This window comes from Toxorhynchites rutilus, chromosome 3, assembly GCF_029784135.1.
Source record: "Toxorhynchites rutilus septentrionalis strain SRP chromosome 3, ASM2978413v1, whole genome shotgun sequence".
In the NCBI taxonomy this organism is placed as follows: Eukaryota; Metazoa; Arthropoda; class Insecta; order Diptera; family Culicidae; genus Toxorhynchites; species Toxorhynchites rutilus.
The window spans coordinates 36284479-36305744 of NC_073746.1; the positions used below are offsets into that span (position 1 = coordinate 36284479).

At 37.8% G+C, this 21266-nt stretch overlaps 1 protein-coding gene across 2 annotated transcripts; it reads left to right on the forward strand.

Annotated features, from left to right (window-relative positions):
* The first annotated feature begins 310 nt into the window (after nucleotides 1-310).
* On the forward strand, nucleotides 311-21073 carry LOC129777291 (NF-kappa-B inhibitor cactus-like). 2 transcript variants are annotated; one of them, XM_055783500.1, is made up of 6 exons: nucleotides 311-403; nucleotides 8914-9300; nucleotides 19928-20277; nucleotides 20368-20456; nucleotides 20524-20775; nucleotides 20842-21073. In XM_055783500.1, the coding sequence occupies exons 2-6, from the start codon at nucleotides 8933-8935 to the stop codon at nucleotides 20869-20871; spliced, it is 1089 nt and encodes a 362-aa protein (XP_055639475.1). In that variant the 5' UTR covers nucleotides 311-403; nucleotides 8914-8932; the 3' UTR covers nucleotides 20872-21073. The 2 variants fall into 2 exon arrangements, with proteins under 2 accessions (XP_055639475.1, XP_055639474.1); XM_055783499.1 differs by having other exon boundaries at nucleotides 312-522.
* Nucleotides 21074-21266: the final 193 nt, after the last annotated feature.

The window sequence follows — 21266 nt, forward strand, 5'->3', positions numbered from 1 at the left end:
TTGCAGAAACACAACTGCAGTTTTAGAGCTCGTTGCGCGGACATGTGGCGCGCCGCAGGCATTCTTTGTCAGTGCATGACTTTATTGAGTTTGGGTTTTTCGAGAGCTCGGAAAACCCAAACCGAAGAATGGTGTGTGCGAGACAAAAAGAAATGGAAACTCATCCAAGCTTATGAGTTTTGTAAGCACATCTTCTTCTCTCGCTCGGTTTGAAACCCATGGCCGATGGGAATGGCATGAAAATACAGTTTGTTTCCCATTTTTTCTGTCTTCTTTTTTTCGCGTCAATTGCATCAGTCAGTCGGCAAAAGTTGGGACCAGCAGATCATTCGGAATGTTCACTCCGAACCGCTAGCACAGAAGTCTTTTGCGAGTTTTTTTTTTTTTGTTTTCGATGCGTCGGGTGAGTTAGTGAAATGGTTTGAATAGAGGGCAATAGCTGTTAAAATACGGAAAATATACGTTGAAGTAGTAGAATCTTTCATGTATTGTGACTATCAGCTCATTAGAAAGGACTTATAGGTAATAAATATTTATTTTTGTGTGACTGCAATAAATCGTGCTATGGGAACGAGTCGCTGGATGCAAAGAATATCTTGTACTAGAAGTGCTAGATGAATCTTGTGGTAAAAGACTTGAACATATCTTGAGTATTTCTAAACGTTCTCCATGAAGATCAATGAACTTTTGTATGTGTACAAAGCAGCTTTTGAGGCACTCTTGTCCCACGAAAGAGATATTCCCAGCATGCCTTTTATACGCATCAACTGTTGCTTCAAGCATCGAAAAACGTTGGCCACGCAAATTATTTTTGATGCGCGGGATTGGGAAGGATTCTTTTAGGGGCTAAACTCAGGCAATACGGCGATATTTTGAGCGACAAATAAGCTTTTTTTTGATGCGATGTGAGAGCTTACGTTGTCAAATCATACTGTTGTCCCGAGGATCGTGCTATATTGAATGCACCTTATACACTATATCTAGAATCTCTAACTAGTAGCAAATTTTGAGCAGCTCCTAAATAATCCAACTTGGAGCATACAAAGACAACGTATTCTTCAAATAATTTTTATGGGCCCAAATCAACACTGCAACGAAAAAGAAGTTATTGTAAAACGATTGGTGTTCTCGATAATATGTTAATTTTGACTTCGTTGGTGCCAAGATTTGGAACACGTTGATTGACACACTTGATATAAGTTGTTGTTCTGTGTAGAACTATATAAAGTGTCGGACATAACATTAAGACCACTATTCAAGAAAAAAAAGTGACAAAACTTTGAGAAAAAATAATCCAATCCAGTGATTCAATCCATTTATAATAATTTATTTGCATTGTTCGGAAAAAATTACAACATCTGTAGCTAAAACAATATTCATTAATTAACAAATGCGTTTTAAGCATATTTAACAACTAAAATGACGCGACAAAAATTATGACCGGTTTTAAAATTCATGGTAAAAAATAAAAACAAGAAAATTTATACCGTGAAAAGCTTCTAGAGTTAGTACTTGGTCGTGTAAATTTTGTTACGCATCACTTTACGGTCTCGGCTTGGGTCCTATCTCTCAATTGCTGCTCATTCTTCGACTTCTCCGTGTACACGAACCTATTCACGATCTCCCATAGGTTCTGTATAGGGTTCAGATCCTGCGTTGGCCACTGTCATGGAGTGATTATCTGACATCGATGACATCGACATCGATTATCCTGAAATCACTTTTTGACGGTCTTGGCGGTGTGCTTCGGATCGTTGTCCTGCATGAACTGCCCTGATATGGCAGTTCATGTAGGATAACGTGGGGCATCTCCCACTAAGCGTGTGGCAGAATAACATCCCTGATGATTTTGGTATTGATCCATGATCTTATCCACATACCACAGGGGGCAAACCGCGTACCAGGAGAAGCACTTCCACACCATAATGTTCCCTCCTCCATGCTGTGACATGTAAGCGCAGCCTATTGGGCGATGGACCCAAGTTTTTCCGTCCGAGCCAATGAGGTTTTACCTTCGTCTCATCCGACCACAGTATATTTCGCCACTGCTTTTCCTTATCCGGACCGATCCAATCGATGTGGCCTTTCGCGAACTTCATCCGCGCCTTCAGATGCTTCGGCGTCTGCATCGGAACCTTCCGGGGGCTTTTACCGCCTAGCCCTGCTCCACCAGCCACTGCTGAACTGTCCGGGTACTCACGGACAAGTTCAGTTCGTCCCGGATCTTTTTCGAGGCCTTGAAGTGATCTTTCTTGGAGGCTCGCTCTATGACAGAGTCATCCTTCACGGTCGTTTCCCTTGGGCGTCCAGTCGTTTCGGATTTATTGTGGTCGTGGAGGGCATTGGACACGAAGGTTTTGGATCGTCCCAAATACTGTGCGATTTCGCGGATGACCATCCGCTGCAACTAGAATTCGAGAATTGAAAGTTTACTTACTTTTTGTTTACATGATTAATACATGCCAGGATCCGGAAAAAATACCATCGAGAAACAATAAATATATTTTCAAAAATCGATCGAAACAACACACGAAACAGCCGAAACGAGGCATGGAAAAATGATACAAATTGCAAGCCTTTTATGTGATTTTAGTCTAGCCTTTTTGTTCGATCATTTTTAAGGCCTATTTGAAGACCACCAAAACTTATCGAGTACATAAACTTGAATTTTCAGATAGTGGTCATCTTTCCCACCCCAGGTGTCCGTCTTTCCCGACTCAATCTTATTTTTTTTCAAATGCCGAACACATGCATTTTGCAAAATTTCTGCATCAAAGACAAATTTTATTATAAAAAGAGACCTAGACTATCAATTTGTGGTGAGATAGCTATATATTTATTGTGAAATTCAAGAAAAAATCAACGTTTACTTAAGGTATCCGTCTTTACCATCCTTCCCCTATATTCTGCTTTGACGGGATGTCCATCGATCGCTAGGTCATTCCACATATAGCTAACGATTCCCCTGCATACTAAAAATGTTTCATTTACAATTCCGGGTCCCTTGCTTCGAGTTTTCCATCCAAGTGAGATCCCTCATGATCACGAAGAAGTATTTAACCTGCCGGAAAAGAGACAATCCAACTCAGTTGAATGCACTGCGTGCTGGAGATGGCCTTTTTAAAACAAGGGTTCTCGTCTGGTCCTCTATTCACATTAATTATGGTTACTGCCTTGATTATTCTTCGGTACCGAATAATCTCGAATTCAGGCAGCTCGCATATACTTTGAAAATCGATCCCATGAGGAAATGCGTTCGAAGAACAGTGCTCTCCTGAAAAATTGCAACGCATATTGGAACACTGCATAGAACAACTTCAGCATGATCGAGGTGCCCTAGATTTGTTTTGCATCCTGCGATAACATACGGAATAAGCTTATGTCTTCCAGCCATGACAACATCATGATTTGGTAGATTAACGCAATATTCGAGCTGCATGAGGCGGTGCCTGCTTACTGCCCATTACATCACGTGCTTATCATCTTGGCTCAGGAAACACACCTCTTTCGGTCTCAGAATCGAAGCTAGGGGCGCGTGAATTTACGTAATTTGTGCACGACGCCTTACGAACAAAAGTATTTTTTGTGTTTCTAAAAAATAAATCAACAATACTGAAATTTTCAACAATATTGAGTCTGACGTCATTTTATCAATTTGTACCGTATTTTGAGTATCTTATTTTCAGAAAAAAAAATATTTGTAATAATGTCCTGTTGTCCTACGATTTTTATGGAAACCCTTAAAGCATGGGTTTCCATAAAACATGCTTCTTACCAGAGATTAGTTCGTGACCTTTCGAACATTTATTTGTCTTGTTGAAAGAGATGATGAATCTGCCATTAAAGTTGATGTTAATTCTGATGATTTTATTAGAGTTCATCAAAATAAAAGGGAAGAAGTATTTTTGACTAGTGAGGTTCAAAGTGTTTTTAAGAAATATAGATGGTCGAATCCACGAATAGATCGCATTGTTGGCGAAGGACTACGGAATTATTTTTTTCAATTCGGTTGTTTACCACTTTGGCTGGAGATGAAGTAGAAAGGCCGGTGCCGTCTTGAGATTCATTTTCGTTCACTATAATAGTTTGGGCGGTGAACATCAGGGTTTCGTCATAGTTGCTTTTCATGAAACCAATTAGTGATTGTGAAACCAACGAGACTTTAGTCGACAGTGTGACATTCCCCGCTCGGAACCGATCCCGATTTTTAAAGCAATTCGGACGGGATTTATCTGTGTGATTGCTACAGGAAACACACTTCTTACGGCACAATTGAAAGGTATGTCACCGGCCTTTCTACTCCATCTCCAACCAAAGTGGTAAACAACCGAATTGAAAAAAATAATTCCGTAGTCCTTTGCCAACAATGCGATCTTTTCGTGGATGCGACCATCTATATTTCTTAAAAACTCTTTGAACCTCACTAGTCAAAAATACTTCTTCCCAATTTTTTTGATGAACTCTAATAAAGTCATCAAAATTAACAGCAACTTTAATGGCAGATTCATCATCTCTTTCAACAAGACAAATAAATGTATGAAAGGTCACGAACTAATATCTGGTAAGAAGCAATTTAAAGCATGGGTTTTGAAGAACACCTGAAAATTTGAAACGACTAAGAGATTCAATTGAGCAGTCATTGAGACGGTCTGTGCGCAAATATGCTGTCGCTACGCTTTAGGTTTCATCTCTATAAAATTATACTAATTCAAGATTTAAATGGACGTGATCATGTCACTCGTAAGAAGCTTTGTGAAAAAATGCTTCAGACATCCATCTACATGATAATGATTGTTTCCACCTGAGTTTCCACCTCACCATACAAATGAAACACAAATTTCTGTATTACTCGAGAATTAATCAAGAAAATGAAACCAAATTAGGCATTTGGAGGTTTTAGGGTGCAATAAATGTTTCTGTGGTGGTTAGACACTCCTCCCTCCTCTCTAAGGGGAGCTGCCATACAAATGAAACACAAATTTCTGTACTACTCGAGAAAAAATCAAGTAAATGAAACCAAATTAGGCACATGGAGGTTTAAGGGTGCAATAAATTATTCTATGGTGGTTAGACACTCCACCCCCCTCTCTTAGGGGTGGGGGGCGTTCTGCCATACAAATGAAACGCAAATTTCTGCATAACTCGAGAATCAATCAAGAAAATGGAGCCAAATTTGGCATGTGAAAGTTTTAGGGGGCACGAAACTTTTCTATGATGGATACACTCCTCCCCCCTCTCTGAGGGGGGCTGCCATACCAATGAAATACAAACTTCTGCATAACTCGAGAACTAATCAAGCACAATTTGGGATGTGAGGGTTTTTTGGTATAAGAAATGTTTCTATGATGGTATGACACCCCTCCTCTGGAATGGTGAGGGGGTCACATAAAAATGTTACACATATTTCAACCAAAAATATTCCAATCAAACATGACAATTGAAAATTTTCGGAAAAGTCTGAAGGAAAAAGGGAAAATTCGGAAAATTGAATTCCCATATGTTCTACAATTACATAGTGACAAGCGTTGTTAGTCCATTTGATGTTTGCGCTAACGAAATATCTTCATCTTCTTCTATCTATACCAATAAAAATGGATTGCCGAATATGTTGATAAGAGCAAAACTCGAGGAAGGAATTGTCCGATTTAGGGCTGTCTTTATTCTATCATATTTTCTGTAACAAACATTTATTCCATGTAACGGAGAAACATGTTATTTGCAAGTGGTTGAAAAATCTTGAACGAGAATTGTATCAGAAAATAATCTGATATTATAATGATGAGTTTTGGTAGAAGTACTAGGAATTTTATAGTAAAAGGTGAATTCAACAGGGTCGATTAGAAGATTAATCAATGAAAAGTTTTGCGATTTGACCCATGAACTTGCGCTTAGTAAAAAACGTGAATGTTTAAAGGTATTGATAACAAAAAACAAATTTTGGGCGGGACGAAGTTTGCCGGGTCAGCTAGTGTACTATATTTTCAAATGATACAGCATACAGATTTTCAACCGTTTGAACCGCTTTTTGAGTTTGTATCGAGCAAACCCGTTGTGTGTGACATCAGCATTAGGTGAGATTACTGACTGCTCGCTAGTTGGAGCGAAACAGAGTATTAGAAATTGCGAATGGCTTATTTATACCCAATATAATCATCTATCCACAATGTTCGTACGAACGAACGCTGCATTTACATTTCTAGCCAGCGATTCACGCACGGCCCATTCGCAGTGGTATATAAACATTTTCTCCATTTCTCGGAATAAAAAATACGGGTAGGTAAGGACACATACAGAACGAATGTTTGGGAAAAAGAGTGTGCTTCAAATTTCAATTAATTTAAACCGCTCACGGATTAAGGAATCGTAATGTATAGCATATCAAACAATTCTTAGAGACTTTCCAATTCGATTGGTTTGCAGTAAAAATAGTTATTAACTAGAAAACTACTCCATAAGAAGTTGTTTTCTGGTTTGATACTCTGTTGCCTCCTTGCCCAGAAGCGCATGAGATGGAGACAAAGGATTTATCAATTGTTCAGACGTTGCGAAGAACCTGGACACTCGACTCAAGTGTGCGACCCCCTACAAGGCGACGTCCAGGTCTGAATACTAGGGAACCGTTGACGACCTTCTACGTCACTCCACATAAAAAGGAAAACAGTGCGATACAAATGATGACAAGGTTTATAGTTAAACAATATTTATTTGTAATTCATGTAAAGTGTATTTGTGTGTATATGGCTGTGTTTCCAATCGGGCTGGGCTGGGTATGTTGTCCTCTCCTCGATGAACGGAACGGAACGTGGCCAGGGGGTTGGGGGTGCACGCAGCTTGCTGATTTGTAACTTTTAATCCAGAAAATAAAAGAGCCCGTCCTTCTATGCTAGCCCCTTCTATATCTTCCCAAATGAGTGACCAGCTTCCTCCATGATTTTCAGTTCTCTAGAGAGATCAAAGGAGATGAAATTACCCACTGATCACTAATGTCTCTCTTCCCAACTTACCCCGGCCAAGGTATGCTCTGATCGGTTGTTCTGTTGTGTAAGTGTGATGCATTAATATGGCTATTGACGGACTTCCTCAATGTGTCGTCGAGGAACCTAGAACTCAGGTTACAACCCTTGCTGAAAAAAGTAGCCCTACGTCAAAACTAGTTAATATAGTGGTTAGTTGAGTTAGAACTAGTTGAGGAGGCAACATTTCTTAAAACTATGTAAAAATTTTACGATACTGCGTTGGAGTACATTGAAAAATCGATCACGGGCACATCGAATCGTTCCACTAGGTGGAGCGAGCGTCGGGTTCGATGTTGTAGGTTTTGTCACAGTCTAATCACCACGAGTGTGGTTCGACGTTGTACGCTAAAAAGTTACAGTCCATTCCGGAATGGTCTGATATTCAAAGTAGCATTAAAAAACCCGTTCATATAGATTACAGGAGCTATAATTTATGAGAAAAATAAAGTGGAACATATCTTTACCAGTTGCGATTCGTTGTGTGTCAATATTTTCGAAATGGAAAATAAATTTCTAGAATGTAAGGAAACATTCTTTCGTTGTGGAAAACAAAGCAGGTGCATCTAAGAATATTTGAGTGATTGGTTGTATTGTCGTTTTTTATTCACTCAATACAGTTCTTTAGAAGATATTACTTCTTGATCATCTTTTTCGGCTTACGTGTCTCGTTTTCATTCCTGAACTATTTGGTCACCCTACTGAAATGGAAAAAATGGTCTTCTACTTAACCTTTTCTTACGTAGTATTGACTTGAATACTGAGAAGTTTAAAAGAAAATTCAATATCGGAACACTTTGAATTCAAATGGGGGTGTTTTCTGAGCCCATAACTGTACACACAACATCTACATTCGTTTATCCTATAGCACTTACGAAATTCGCCCTGGAGCGCCTGACCACCATGGTTCAATTCGAAGAATCAGCGAAACACAGTGACCCAGGTTATTCCAAAATATTGAAATAAATTGATCGATACACTGTAAGCCCCAGCGAAAGTCGTACAAAATCGTTGACCTTTCAACTTCATTTTTGGCTGTGTACAAATACCATTAGAAACATTAAACTATCTAACGCTCATGACAGGTTTGATATATTGTAACAGGTGATCATGTTCCTCAAGACATATCGAACAACCTCTCCCCGTCGATGTTTTGTTTTCAAAGCAAACCAAATTATCATATGATTGCTTGGGGTAAGAATTCAAAAGCCTTTGATGCTCTTAGTAAACTTCAGTATTGTTCCTACTGATTATGTACATCGATTTAATCCTTAGGGGCGATTTGCCACCGGAAGGCAGTTTCTGCATCCAGGATTTAAATTTGCATTTGTATGTTTTGTCATCAAACTAGCCCACCCACAAAAAAATCTTCTGTGTACTTTTGCCAATTTCACTTCACTTACCTCCCACGATTTTTGCGCACATTTACAGTAAGTTGCCTTCAGATCCCGCATGGGTTCCTTCCAAGAAAAAGAATAAGCAGATCCGGAAAAGGTACACTTGTTTTATTAACTATTATACGCAGGCACGTCCTGACTGTAGCATAGAGAGGTAAGAAGTACCGTTCAGAGTCAGTTACTTTTCACTTGCTGCAAGAATGAATTAATTCAGGTAGATGCATAAAATTATGAATGGTCAACGGAAGGATTCTGAAGGCGGAGTACTGCCTTTTTGTATGCTTCATTCACGATAACTTCCAAGCCGGGTATGTTTACATTTCATCAATGAGTTTGGAAACAATCAATGATTGGGGAATGGCAACATTGATCTTCTTCCATAATTGTTTGTTTAATTTGGAATAAAAAGGCAGCCTGACAAGTAGCAAGTCGTCCAGTATTGTCCCAAACGTGTGGTACGAAGGTTGTGCTCACAGTGTTTTTTCTCACATCTTTTCCTTCAGACTCTCTCATTTTCTTGCCATGGATTCAATGAAGAACGTCATCCGTGAAAATAGCCAAATTCCTCCGAAAGTGGAGCAAAAGCTGTACGAAACACAATCCAGTGATTCTGGATTTGACTCGGACCAAAATTCTGCATCTGATGGAAGTACCATCCAACTCAAGTCCGAATCGGGAGAAGGAGGTCAATTCAATTGCCAAAAACACAACGATTCTGGCATGATTGGTACCGATTCCAGCCAGAAGATTTGTCCTACGGTCCGGGAACGGGTCTACAGTGACTATTGCCACCTGTGTGAAAGTTTCCTTCAGCTGCAGTTGAAATCTAACCGAGTGGTGCCCCCGTTGAAGTGGGAGAAGTACTTCCACCAGGACGACGATGGTGACACGTGAGTATTATTTTTACTTTTAATATTTTGAATGTATCATATGAATTCTCTCAAAAGTTACTGAATATTAACTAAATCCATTTAAATTAATCAAATCATCAATTCAAAACGAATACATTTCGTAAATTTGATTTATGAAATCGGAGGGACCTGTGGAAGACTACAGAATATTGTTCATGCTCTTTCAGAAAATAAGTGTTAATTGAATATTCACAATTAAATCTTCTTCAGTTTTAGTCTTGAAACATTTTAATTTAATTTTGATCATAAATCGATCGGAGATGTACTTGGAGACGTTTTCTTTATATTTATGTGTATTTGGTTTCAAATCCATTTACAACGGCGTGAGCTGATCAAGTAGATCGAACGTCTGAGAGCTTTCTTGTCTTTCAAACATATTAACGAGGAACTCAACCACTAACGTGTTGTCTAAATAATTTTCATGGCTCAACAGTAGAACTGCTCGAATCAATACGGCAACTAAAAAAGAAGATATTGTAAAACGATTGGTGTTCTCGAAAATATGTTGATTATTTTGATTTTGAATCATCATAACATCCACCCAAATTTAATCATAAAAGGCCTTTTTTGTCTAAAAATACTCACATATCTACAATCTTTGAAATAATTTCGAATTTCATCCCTGAATTAAGGAATCATCTTTGGATGGAATCGAAAAAAAATGTAGTCTACAAAATTTGGAAGCTGTTTTATAAATCAAGTCGTAACAAGAAACGGTTTTATTATCAACACTGTCGAAAAGTCAAGCGTAATCCCATCCCAATGAACATTTTCATATGTATTAATCAATTGCAATCGGCAAATAAAACATAATATATCATATATTTTATTGAAAAATGTTATTGAGTTAGAATAACGTATGCATTCAGAAGTGGAGGCGATATATAAGGTGGTTCAGAGTAATTGTCACCCAAAAATTTCACGCTCGCGGCTCTCTCGCATGGCTACTAGTGGCTTCTAATCCCATATTTTTACCAAACAGCCCTTGAATCTGTCAAATTATCCTAGCGTATTTCTGAAAGCTGTGCTGCATATATTCGATCATTCTGTTGATTCTACCGTTGATCTTGCTGCAGCAACATTCTCCCGCCATTCTTACGCTTGAGAGAGTTACGAGCTACGACATTTTTGAACTCTTACTATCTGCTTGTAAGTGAGACTGTGATATCGTTATTTTCTGTAGGTTGTAAGTTCAAAATCCTTCTTAAATATACTTTGCATGGATGGCATGGAGGAATGTCTACCTAGCTGCCTGGTCATCATGCATCCAGATTGATTAGGATTTCGACGAATCCGCTGTTTCATTGTTTTCACCGCATGTGACAAACCGCTTAAGTTTTGGTCTTTGTTGAATTTTTCCATGTATCAGTCTTCTTGAACCGTTATATGGTGCGAAAGATGAATCTGCTTTCTACTCCGAACACTTCCAGCCTCTTCAAGATCTTCTGCTGTAGCGTCTTTTTCAACGAAAGAATTTGCAATACAAACTTGCACGTCAAGTAGACATTTTACAATAACTTCTAAATAAAACCACTTAAATTTGTATTCACGTTTTGAACAAGACAGTTTAGAAAATCGGTGGCAGTTACTCTGAATCACGCTGCACATAAGCTCTGTCTAATTTCCTAAGGCCATCTTCCATAGCAGCGCATATAATAAGAATTTGGAATAAATGTTTTCATACATAATTTTAACACCGATTCAGTTCGAAAGAAGTCTTTTGAGACTTGAATCAAAATCATATTTTTTTCCCATGCCTCTAAAATTGAAATCTTGAGCTCATCTACAGTCACAGACTGCTTTCCTCTCCAAATAACCCAACAAACAATCATTAGCTGTTAATAAACTAGTCAGTTGAATAATGTTCGAACAATAGTATTGAGTACTTGATAAGACGATTTCCTGACTATATGTTGTATAAAAGCTTATTCAGTCCTAATTGAAGCCATTGTTCAATCATTTATATTAAGTTGGATAACACGCCAGTGAAATATTTTGAGGGTGGTTCATTTGTTCAACAACTTATGAAGAAGCTGAACAGACGCAATTTAAGGCTGAAATCCTTTATTCGACTATTTACACTCTGCCCTACCGACACGAACCGATCATTAGTTATAATAAAATTAGTCAGTGTAATAATGGTCGAACAATAGTATTGAGTGTTCAATAAGACAATAAGCTGAACTATTCGTTTTCTAAAAGCTTACTTAGACCAAAGTGAAGCTTTTATTTAACTATCGATTTTTACCTGGGTAATATGCCAGAGAAACGGCTTGAAAACGTTTATTCAACTGCAAAGCAGCTTTTGTACAATACATGACAGACTACCAAACTGAGCATTTGCTGCCAGTGTTTTTAAGCTCATGTTTGACTGCTTGGCACCACATTTTTAATTGTCTTAACGGAGCAAATGCTTTCATGGAGGATCATCGACGCAAAAGTCGTAAGTTTGAATCTTGACCATTTTTTATTTTTTTTTTAAAGTTCAAACTCAACAAGTTTTATCTAGTACCTGTAAAAGACTCTAACGAGCGTCTGTCAAGGTGCTAAAAACTAATTCTATTTATAGAAATTCGGTAGAAGAAAATAATGCAGTCCGACAAAGATCTTTTTCTTCGATATCGCAGTCTAAGTAGAGCTAATCAAATCAGAATATGGTCGAATAGACGTTTCCACCTCACCTGAACGCGTTTTTCTCGAAACTAAGTTTTGAAAACTGGTGGGAGTTCTACCTCCGGAACGGTCCATCCAATTTTGATGAAATAGTTTTTCCCAGATTCTTCACAAAATTTCCTGTCATCGCACGTAGGTTTTTTTTGGATATTTTGAAAAATAAAATTTTGATGAATGTTTTTGTCTTGACTTTTGAGGCAAAAACCCAATTTTTCACAAAAAAATGTCGCCATTTCGTCAAAAATTATTTTTTTTTAATTACGTAAAAGGATCATTGGTTGAAATCGATCCACTAGAAGAACTTGTAGAACTCCCACCAGTTTACAAGGATTTGGCTGCAAGGGTTTGACAAACCGGTTGCGGATCTTCAGGGGACAGTCCAAATGACACCAATATTTTTTTCGTTTGTTAAATAATATATACATAATAAAACTGTGATATCAGATTAATCATAGTTATTTATTTTCTCGTTGAAAATCACATACTTTTTATGATGTTCATGGTGTACTACCCCCTTAATTTGCATCTGTGACTTTCAGGCATTCGAAACAATTCGTATTATCAACCTCGATTCATGTGTAATTACATTCTGCGGGAATTGCCAAGTAATTGCGAACTAATTTCCCTAATTTCAACGGCTTCTTCAATGTGATCTTCTGATTTAGGACTACGATACTCTGTAAGTGTGCCAAGGCAGAAACGATGTTACGTTTTTATGAAACAGATTTGACATCAATAACTCATTTTGCAGCGGAGGGGTTTTGATGATTTGTGGACCAATCGAATTGAAATTTGTTAGATTATGATTTACCAGTCCCCAAATACTTTGAATTTACGAATAAGCCAGATTTGTTTTGTGATTTTTGAGCTTCCACAACCAAACCATCAATAAGAAGCACGAAACATAGTGGCAAGGCGAGGCATTTTAGTATACAAATACCATTACATCCGAGCATTATATTGTAGCATTAAATTGTGACTTGTGGCTACTGTCACGCTCTTGAGTGCATTCTTAAAATATGCAGGATATGTATAATACATAGCTTGTATTGACGCGCAGAGGCAATGCATAAGAAAAAATTTGCGCCCTGAGCTCCACCCATTGACAATTTCCGCTAAAGTGGCCTTGATAGAAAGATGAGCTAGTGTCGAAAATGTTGATTTTTGCCTCATGGGAATTTATTTTTTCAGCCTCAAAACTAATGAAAAATTAAATAACTTAAAAATACAGTTACATAGTTTTGTAGATCAGAAAGAACTCCATCTAATTGATACTTACCCTTTGCACACAAATCGTTGTAAAATAAATGAAATATAAAAACGCTATGAATTTATTCCTCAACTCAATATATTACGAAGCGAATCGAATGAATGAAATTCGTAATCCTACGTCAACAATGCGTCTTGGATACCACTCTCTTTATTTTTACTCTCTCTGTAAGCGCTTTTCCTTTCGATACTTCCATGGATACTGTCGAAAGCGAAAAACGGTGTAAACACACAGCTACCGATGTCCGGTAACCGTTCGATTGAGAGGAGGCGATCTGGTGTAGCGGTAACATCCATACCTCTCACGCTAAAGGTCACGAGTTCAATTCTCGCTCCCGACATTCTTCCATAAATGGAAGTAAAAAGTGACGAACCAGCCAAAAGTGTTGAAAGTCACTATAATACAGAAAAAAAACCGTTCGATTAATCCATTAATCGAATACTGAAAACAAAAAACGATTATCAAGTAATTTATAATCGAATGGAATGAATTATTTGCGTCGATTAATCCATCCAAAAATCAGTAAAGTCTGAAAAACAGTAAAAAACAGCCGCTGCTGTAATGAAAATTAAATCCCTTACGAAAATTGTGTCTGAAGACAATTTCATATCATAATTAGGAGTTTCAGTAAAAATATCGGGAATGTATAGACAGATGGTTAAGTGAGAATCAGGAACACGTGTTTCAAGTAATTAAATAACGTGATGTAAAATCTTTCATTCAAATTTCAACATTTTAAAACTGGCTTCGTAACTTCTTATCTGATAGAGATTACACTTTCGAGTAAGGGACCCAGATTATGGCCCCGAATTTAAAGTCGCCACCAGACGTCGGCACTGAACAACTATCATCACGAATAAACTGAAATAATCATCGTCTCACTGCGTTCAGTGATAACGTTTTTGTTCGCAAAAACAATGTACCGTTTTGTCTCATATTCCGAACTTCATTTTTGAATGTGAATTTGAATGTAAATGAATGTAAAGGAATGTAAATTTACTGAACTTTTATGTTATAAATAATTGAATGATCAAAACCCTGACAATATTTGGGGTATAGGCTCCATTTTAACATCATTAACAGATATCGATAAAGCATATAATCTATATATATAAAAATGGAGTGATGTCTGTCTGTCTGTCTGATTCTTATAGACTCGGAAACTACTGAACCGATCGACATGAAAATTGGTATGTAGGGGTTTTTGGGGCCGGGGAAGGTTTTCGTGATATTTTGAGACCCCTCCCCCCTCTCTAAGGGGGGGCTGCCATACAAATTTCTGCATTACTCGGAAATTAACCAAGCAAACGAAACCAAAGTTGGCATGTGAAAGTTTTAGGGTGCAATAAATGTTTCTATGATGGTTAGACAGTCCTCCCCCACTCAAAGAGGGGGCTGCCATACAAATGAAACACAAATTTCTGCATTACTCGAGAATTAATCAAGCAAATGAAACCAAATTTGGCATGTGGAGGTTTTAGGATGCAATAAATGTTTCTATGGTGATAAGATACTCCTTCCCCCTCTCTTAGAGGGGGCTGCCATACAAATGAAACACAATATTTTTGCATTACTCGGAAATTAATCAATCAAACGAAACCAAAGATGGAATGTGAAAGTTTTAGGGTGCAATAAATGTTTCTATGATGGTTAGACAGTCCTTCCCCCACTCAAAGGGGGGGCTGCCAAACAAATGAAACACAAATTTCTGCATTACTCGAGAATTAATCAAGCAAATGAAACCAAATTTGGCATGTGGAGGTTTTAGGATGCAATAAATGTTTCTATGGTGTTAAGATACTCCTTCCCCCTCTCTTAGAGGGGGCTGCCGTACAAATGAAACACAAATTTTTGCATTACCCGAGAATTAATCAAGCAAATTAAACCAAATTAGGCATATGGAAACTTTAGGGTGCAATGAATGTTTCTATGGTGGTTAGATACCCCTCCCCCTTCTCTTAGGGGTGGCTGCCATACAAATAAAACACAAATTTCTGCATTACTCGAGAATTAATCAAGTAAATGGGCGGGACGAAGTTTGCCGGGTTAGCTAGTTTATAATAATAAGCATTTTCAAAAAAAATGACAGACAAAACCAATGATAAAATGTTAGCGTTAGCGAATTCTGCAAAATGCTTGTTTAATGTAAATTTTTCAGTTTTTGTAGTTTTCTCAACTATTTTGTTTGCTGATTTCATGTTAAGTGCTAGAAAAGGTAAGAGTCTACAATAAATGAAAAAAAAGATATTTTATGCAGAAATCTTCATTAAAAATAGTATTAAAGGAGTGTTCGTAATATTATCAAATTTCCATGCATGATTCAAATTCCGAACACTTCATTTTTTAATGAAAATTTACTGAACTTTAATGTTATAAATAATTGAATAATCATAACACTGACATTCTTTGGGTTACAGGCTTCATTTTAACATCTTTTACAGTTATCGATACAGCCTATAATTTATAATACCAATCATTTGCAAAAAATGTGACTGTCAAAACCAGACGCGGGAAGATTTGAACTACAGGGAGTATATATTTTGGTGTTTACTGGACAATCACTGAGCTTAGTTTTATTTTGTATGCCGCTAAATAGGGTAGTCCAAACCAACGAGCAACATTGTTCTAATAGACACATAAATAACCGCAGACTGCGTTTTTTTATAAAAGCAAGATATAGGTACCGTTATGTCTCATATTCCGAACAGTCTCAAATTCCGAACACATAATTCTCAAATGTAAATTCACTGAACTTTAATTTTATAAATAATTGAATAATGAAAATCCTGGCATTCTTTGTGGTATAGGCTTCATTTTAACATAATTTACAGGTATACTGCCTATAACTCATAATACTAAGCATTGGCGTCGACTGGGGGGTGCGGAGGGGGCGGACCGCCCCCGGATGCGCGATTTTACAGGTGCAGGATGAACAGAATCTTTATGAAGAAATTGGATAAATATGATGTCTGACGAGGGGTGGGGGGTGCCCCGGGTGCAAAAGCTTCACTCGACGCCACGGATACTAAGCATTTGCAAAAAAGTAATTGTCAAAACCAGTGATAAAATGTTTGCGTTAGTAAATTCCGTAAAAACAAGTATCGTGAATATTTCAGTTTTTGTAGATGTTTTATCTATTTTGTTTGCTGTTTTTGTGTTATGTGCTATGAAAGGTAATAATCTGCTATAAATGAATGAAAAAAAGATCCAGTAGGCAGAAATTTTCATTCAAATTATCATTCAAGTAATGTTCGTATTTTCAATCAAGTTTCGCATGCTTCGCATGCTTCAAATTCTGAACAGAAGATATTTGAACACACTATTTTCAGGCAAATACAGCAATAGTTCACAAATTGGGGTACAATCCAAAAATCAGAGAAGTGATTTTTATCGTTTTCGATTTATGATTTTTCATGAACCGTTTATCCGAAAAATAATTTTTCCCCCTTTTTCCAAAAATGACTTTTTTGAAAAATTCATATCTTTTGAACTAATGGATCGATTCAGATGATCCAAATATTAAATTGAAACTAATTCTTTGAAAAATATTAGACTTGCAGAAAAATTGGATTTTCCATATTCTTATCTTCTGTCCAATAAGTTACCACAACCAAAATATCTCAACTTTGGAAATTCATAACTCTATTGTATTGTATTGTATAAGAATATGTTACGTTCATATTTTTATCTTGGTGTGTGTAGGTGTAGTCGGCAACAATATCGGGAAAAATGAAAAAAAAAAATTTTTTCTGTTTTTTCAAAGATTTTCTGGACTAACACAAATTTTTGCTTGGAATTGCTGCATACGAATATGTTTGTTACGAATCGTTCATTCTGAGAGTCACGAAGGTATTGGTACTTCTGGCCTCCTCTAATTTTTCTGTCGAGTGTATTTTGTACCGCCAATAATGTTTCGCTAGACAAAGTTCGGTGTGAAGCTACGTCCTAAATTAGGTATAAGGGAAAATCAACATGATGGGGAATTAAGGAATCTGCAACATAAACAAACAAACAAATGATCTGTTGTGACTTACCTGTGTTCATTGAGAACATTATACATCACATCAAGTGTCCAGAGTGACACTGTGGAACACAGGTAGAGTGTCAATTATTGTAGAGATCGTCCTACCTCTTCACTCTGAATTGAAGAGGGGCTATAAATTCCATTCACAACAAGTCAAACATCGCACTTCAAAATTATCATTTGCTATACTTGTATGGGCTCTGTTCATGTACCTACCAATGTACAGTATTGGTCTATTTTCTACGCGAGAAGATTTGAACTACAGGGAGTATATATTTTGGTGTTTACTGGACAATCACTGAGCTTAGTTTTATTTTGTATGCCGCTAAATAGGGTAGTCCAAACCAACGAGAAACATTGTTCTAATAGACACATAAATAACCGCAGACTGCGTTTTTTTAATAAAAGCAAGATATAGGTACCGTTTTGTCTCATATTCCGAACACATAATTTTTAAATGTAAATTCACTGAACTTTAATTTATTAAATAATTGAATAATGATAATCCTGACCTTCTTTGTGGTATAGGCTTCATTTTAACATAAATTACAGGTATCGATACTGCCTATAACTCATAATACTAAGCAGTGGCGTCGACTGGGGGGTGCGGAGGGGGCGGACCGCCCCCGGATGCGCGATTTTACGGGTGCAGAATGAACAGAATCTCTATGAAGAAATTGGATAAATATGATTTCTGACGGGGGGTCGGGGGTGCCCGGGTGCAAAAGCTTCACTCGACGCCACTGATACTAAGCATTTGCTAAAAAGTGACTGTCAAAACCAGCGGTAATATGTTTGCGCTAGCAAGTTCTTAATTTGTCCCGCGTAAGATTACGTCCCGCGAAACGTCCCGCATTTGGCAAAAGAAACGAAAATGTCCCGCAATATCAATATATTTCATTATATTATATTATTCATATTCATATTATATAGTAGCTCAAAAGTTATGTTTAAAATAAACTGACCAGACGTCCCGCATTTCAATAAAATGTCCCGCGTAAGATTCCGTCCCGCGAAACGTCCCGCATTTGGCAAAAGAAACGAAAATGTCCCGCGATATCAATATATTTCATTATTACAACTTGATTATGTTGATTTTCTTAAATGGATGAACCTCAAAAAAAAACTTTTATTTGGCAGACTGTTCAAGAGCGCTTCTAATGCATCCAAAGATTAATAAGATGAGCTGGTTTCATCGCACCGACAGTGGGCTTTTTGTTAAGAGAGTGTCAACTGGAAGCGACAGCAACAAAATTGGAAAATGATTTTTATAAAAGCTCCTTATTGATTCGCAGGAACCAACGTGAGTCAGACGAAAAGTTCATCTTTGGTCCCCTAGCTCGGTCAGGGCTTAACGTTTTAAATAAGTCCGAAGAACTAGTGTATACTCAACTGGAAGAGGCAGGGTTGTTTGATGAAGTATCGTAAGTGAAGCGCTGGGCGGTCTTACGGAAGTTGGCCCGAACCTCAACCATGACCGATGAACATCTCATCTCGGCTTGTTCTTTTACCTTTTCGTGGCTTTGGTGGTCGACTGCCTCTCCAATTTGGCCATTTGTCTAAAAGCCATGGCCATTCGCCTAAATGTTCGGAAGGTTGGCGATCTTCGCGACAATTGTTATCTCCAGCCGATCCATTCTCCAGTGATCTTTTGACATAATGGGCTGATCCCAGGTTCAGCATAAAGACCACATCACCTTCGCAACTTCCGGTAAGCACATCGTACTATATATCTCCCCGTTCACCATATGACTCGAAAGAAGAGCGGATTGGACCTTCCCTTCCCGTCTGTCAGAGAAGGACCTTCTTCGAGAACTTGATGTGGATGATATATTCGACGTCATCGCTTACTTGGCGAACGTAAAGTACGAGCATTCCATTCGGTAATTTGAAGAAAATTGCAGAATTTGAATCGTGCTTGCCAGGCGTAAATGCGTAAATGATTGAGTGAGTGATTTTCAGGCGTAAGCAAAATCTAAACCACCGAAAAATCACAATCGAGTACCCATACTTGGAAGGAAATAACACAGATCAGTTTAGACTCGCTAAACTATGGTTTATGTTCACATAACATATATACATAACGTTTTGTTTTTCGTGTCCCGCGTTAGACCTCTGGCCATCTGGTCACTTTAGTTTAAGAAGAAATTGCATTTTTGTTGTTCGGAACTTTAGACAAATGTAATCAAACATATTTTGAGTTTTTCACTATGAATATGTATTTGTAAATCAATTGATTGGTGGACTAATAAAAGAAAAGACTCTATTGTATCCAAAAATCACATTAATTTCGCGAAAAAGCTTCCATTAACACCAGCTGATCGGCAAGCGGAACATTTGGCCCACAAATTGCATTCCACGCAAACCACGTAATAAATAATACAGCTGAATAGTTTATTGACGCTATGCCAAACTATGTTAACTACATAAACATAGCATGTAAATGAACGCTCCGTCGGTGGAATACTAGAATTAAATTTTATTAAATCCTAGGAAATGTATTTTTGAATGAATCACTAAATGACAAATTACCGTTATATTATGCTAAACTATGTTCAATAATATTAAAGAATTGATAAAATAGACCATATGAACCATCAAAATATCTTATATTAATCATCTTCCCCACTTAATCACAGCTATCTTCACGTTGCCATCGTACAGGAGTCCAGCGATATGGTCGAGAAGTTAATAGGATCAGTTCCTGCATCCTGGCTGGATATTCAGAACGCCTTCGGCCATACACCTCTGCACCTAGCAATGCTTACAGGTCAACGTAAAATCGTTCGACGGTTGCTCGAAGCTGGCAGTAGGAGTGAGTTACGCGATGCCGAAGGAAACACTGCACTCCATCTAGCCTGCCTGAAAAACAGAATCGACTGTGTCAAGGAATTTCTAGAATTTTTGAGCGGTGGCGCCAGTAGGGAGAAAAGTGTTGCTGTTAGGAAAGGCGAACTTATTCAGAACTTGGAAGCACGAAATTACGATGGTGAGAAAAACGATGAACCTTTGCTAGAACAAGATTACATTTCATAAATAAGCCACCACATTACTCATGCGTATTTCTTATTCACTCTAGGCAAACGATGCGTCCACATAGCTGCTGAACTATCCAACGTCGACATTCTACTATGTCTGGTTAAGGCGGGAGCTGACATCAATTCACGGGTAAGTAATTTCAGTCTTCATACCAACCAATCGAGCAAATGTTTAAATTTCGTGTGTTAACCACCAGGAAGCCAAATCGGGCTATACGGCCCTGCACATAGCGATCGAGGCCGGCAACGAGCAGTTTGTGAACCTGCTACTGAACGAATGTCCCAATCTATGGCTAGAGCAGGTGACATACGCTGGTCTTACCGCGTACCAGCTGGCCGCCATTCTACACAACCAACGATTGCTGAACGGGTTGAAGAATCGCGGCGCGGAACCGCTTACTCCACCGGATAGTGATTACGATGAAGAGGACAGCGAGGACGATGAGCAGGTAAATGGTTCAAAGTTTTCGGATGATTTGAACTCACCTAATTATTTGTTTTGTTTTTTCTCACAGATTATTGACGGTCACCGCAATGGAGTTTGAGGCTTAATGCGATTACAACTCTGGAAGACTGACTAGAATATGACCTTGATGTCATTAATGTAACTCAATAGCTAAGGGCTTCATGCTTGTGATTTCTGTATGAAATTACGTTTATAGAATTTTATTAGATTTAAGTACAGAATATAGTTAATTATAGCGACCTAATGATAATATCAGAATATATATATATACAAATTGATAACGAACTTGTTCGAACTACGTGTGTTTACTGTTATGAGCCTCAAAACCTACCACTTTTCAAGTGCGATGTCGCTTCTTTCTAGCAACGATGAAGTTCGGTCTGTACGAGAAGCGTGTGGCAACTATCGCGTGTTTTTAAAAGAAATGCTTATGTATCACCTATATTTATATTATCGCCTTCAAAATAGGCCCCT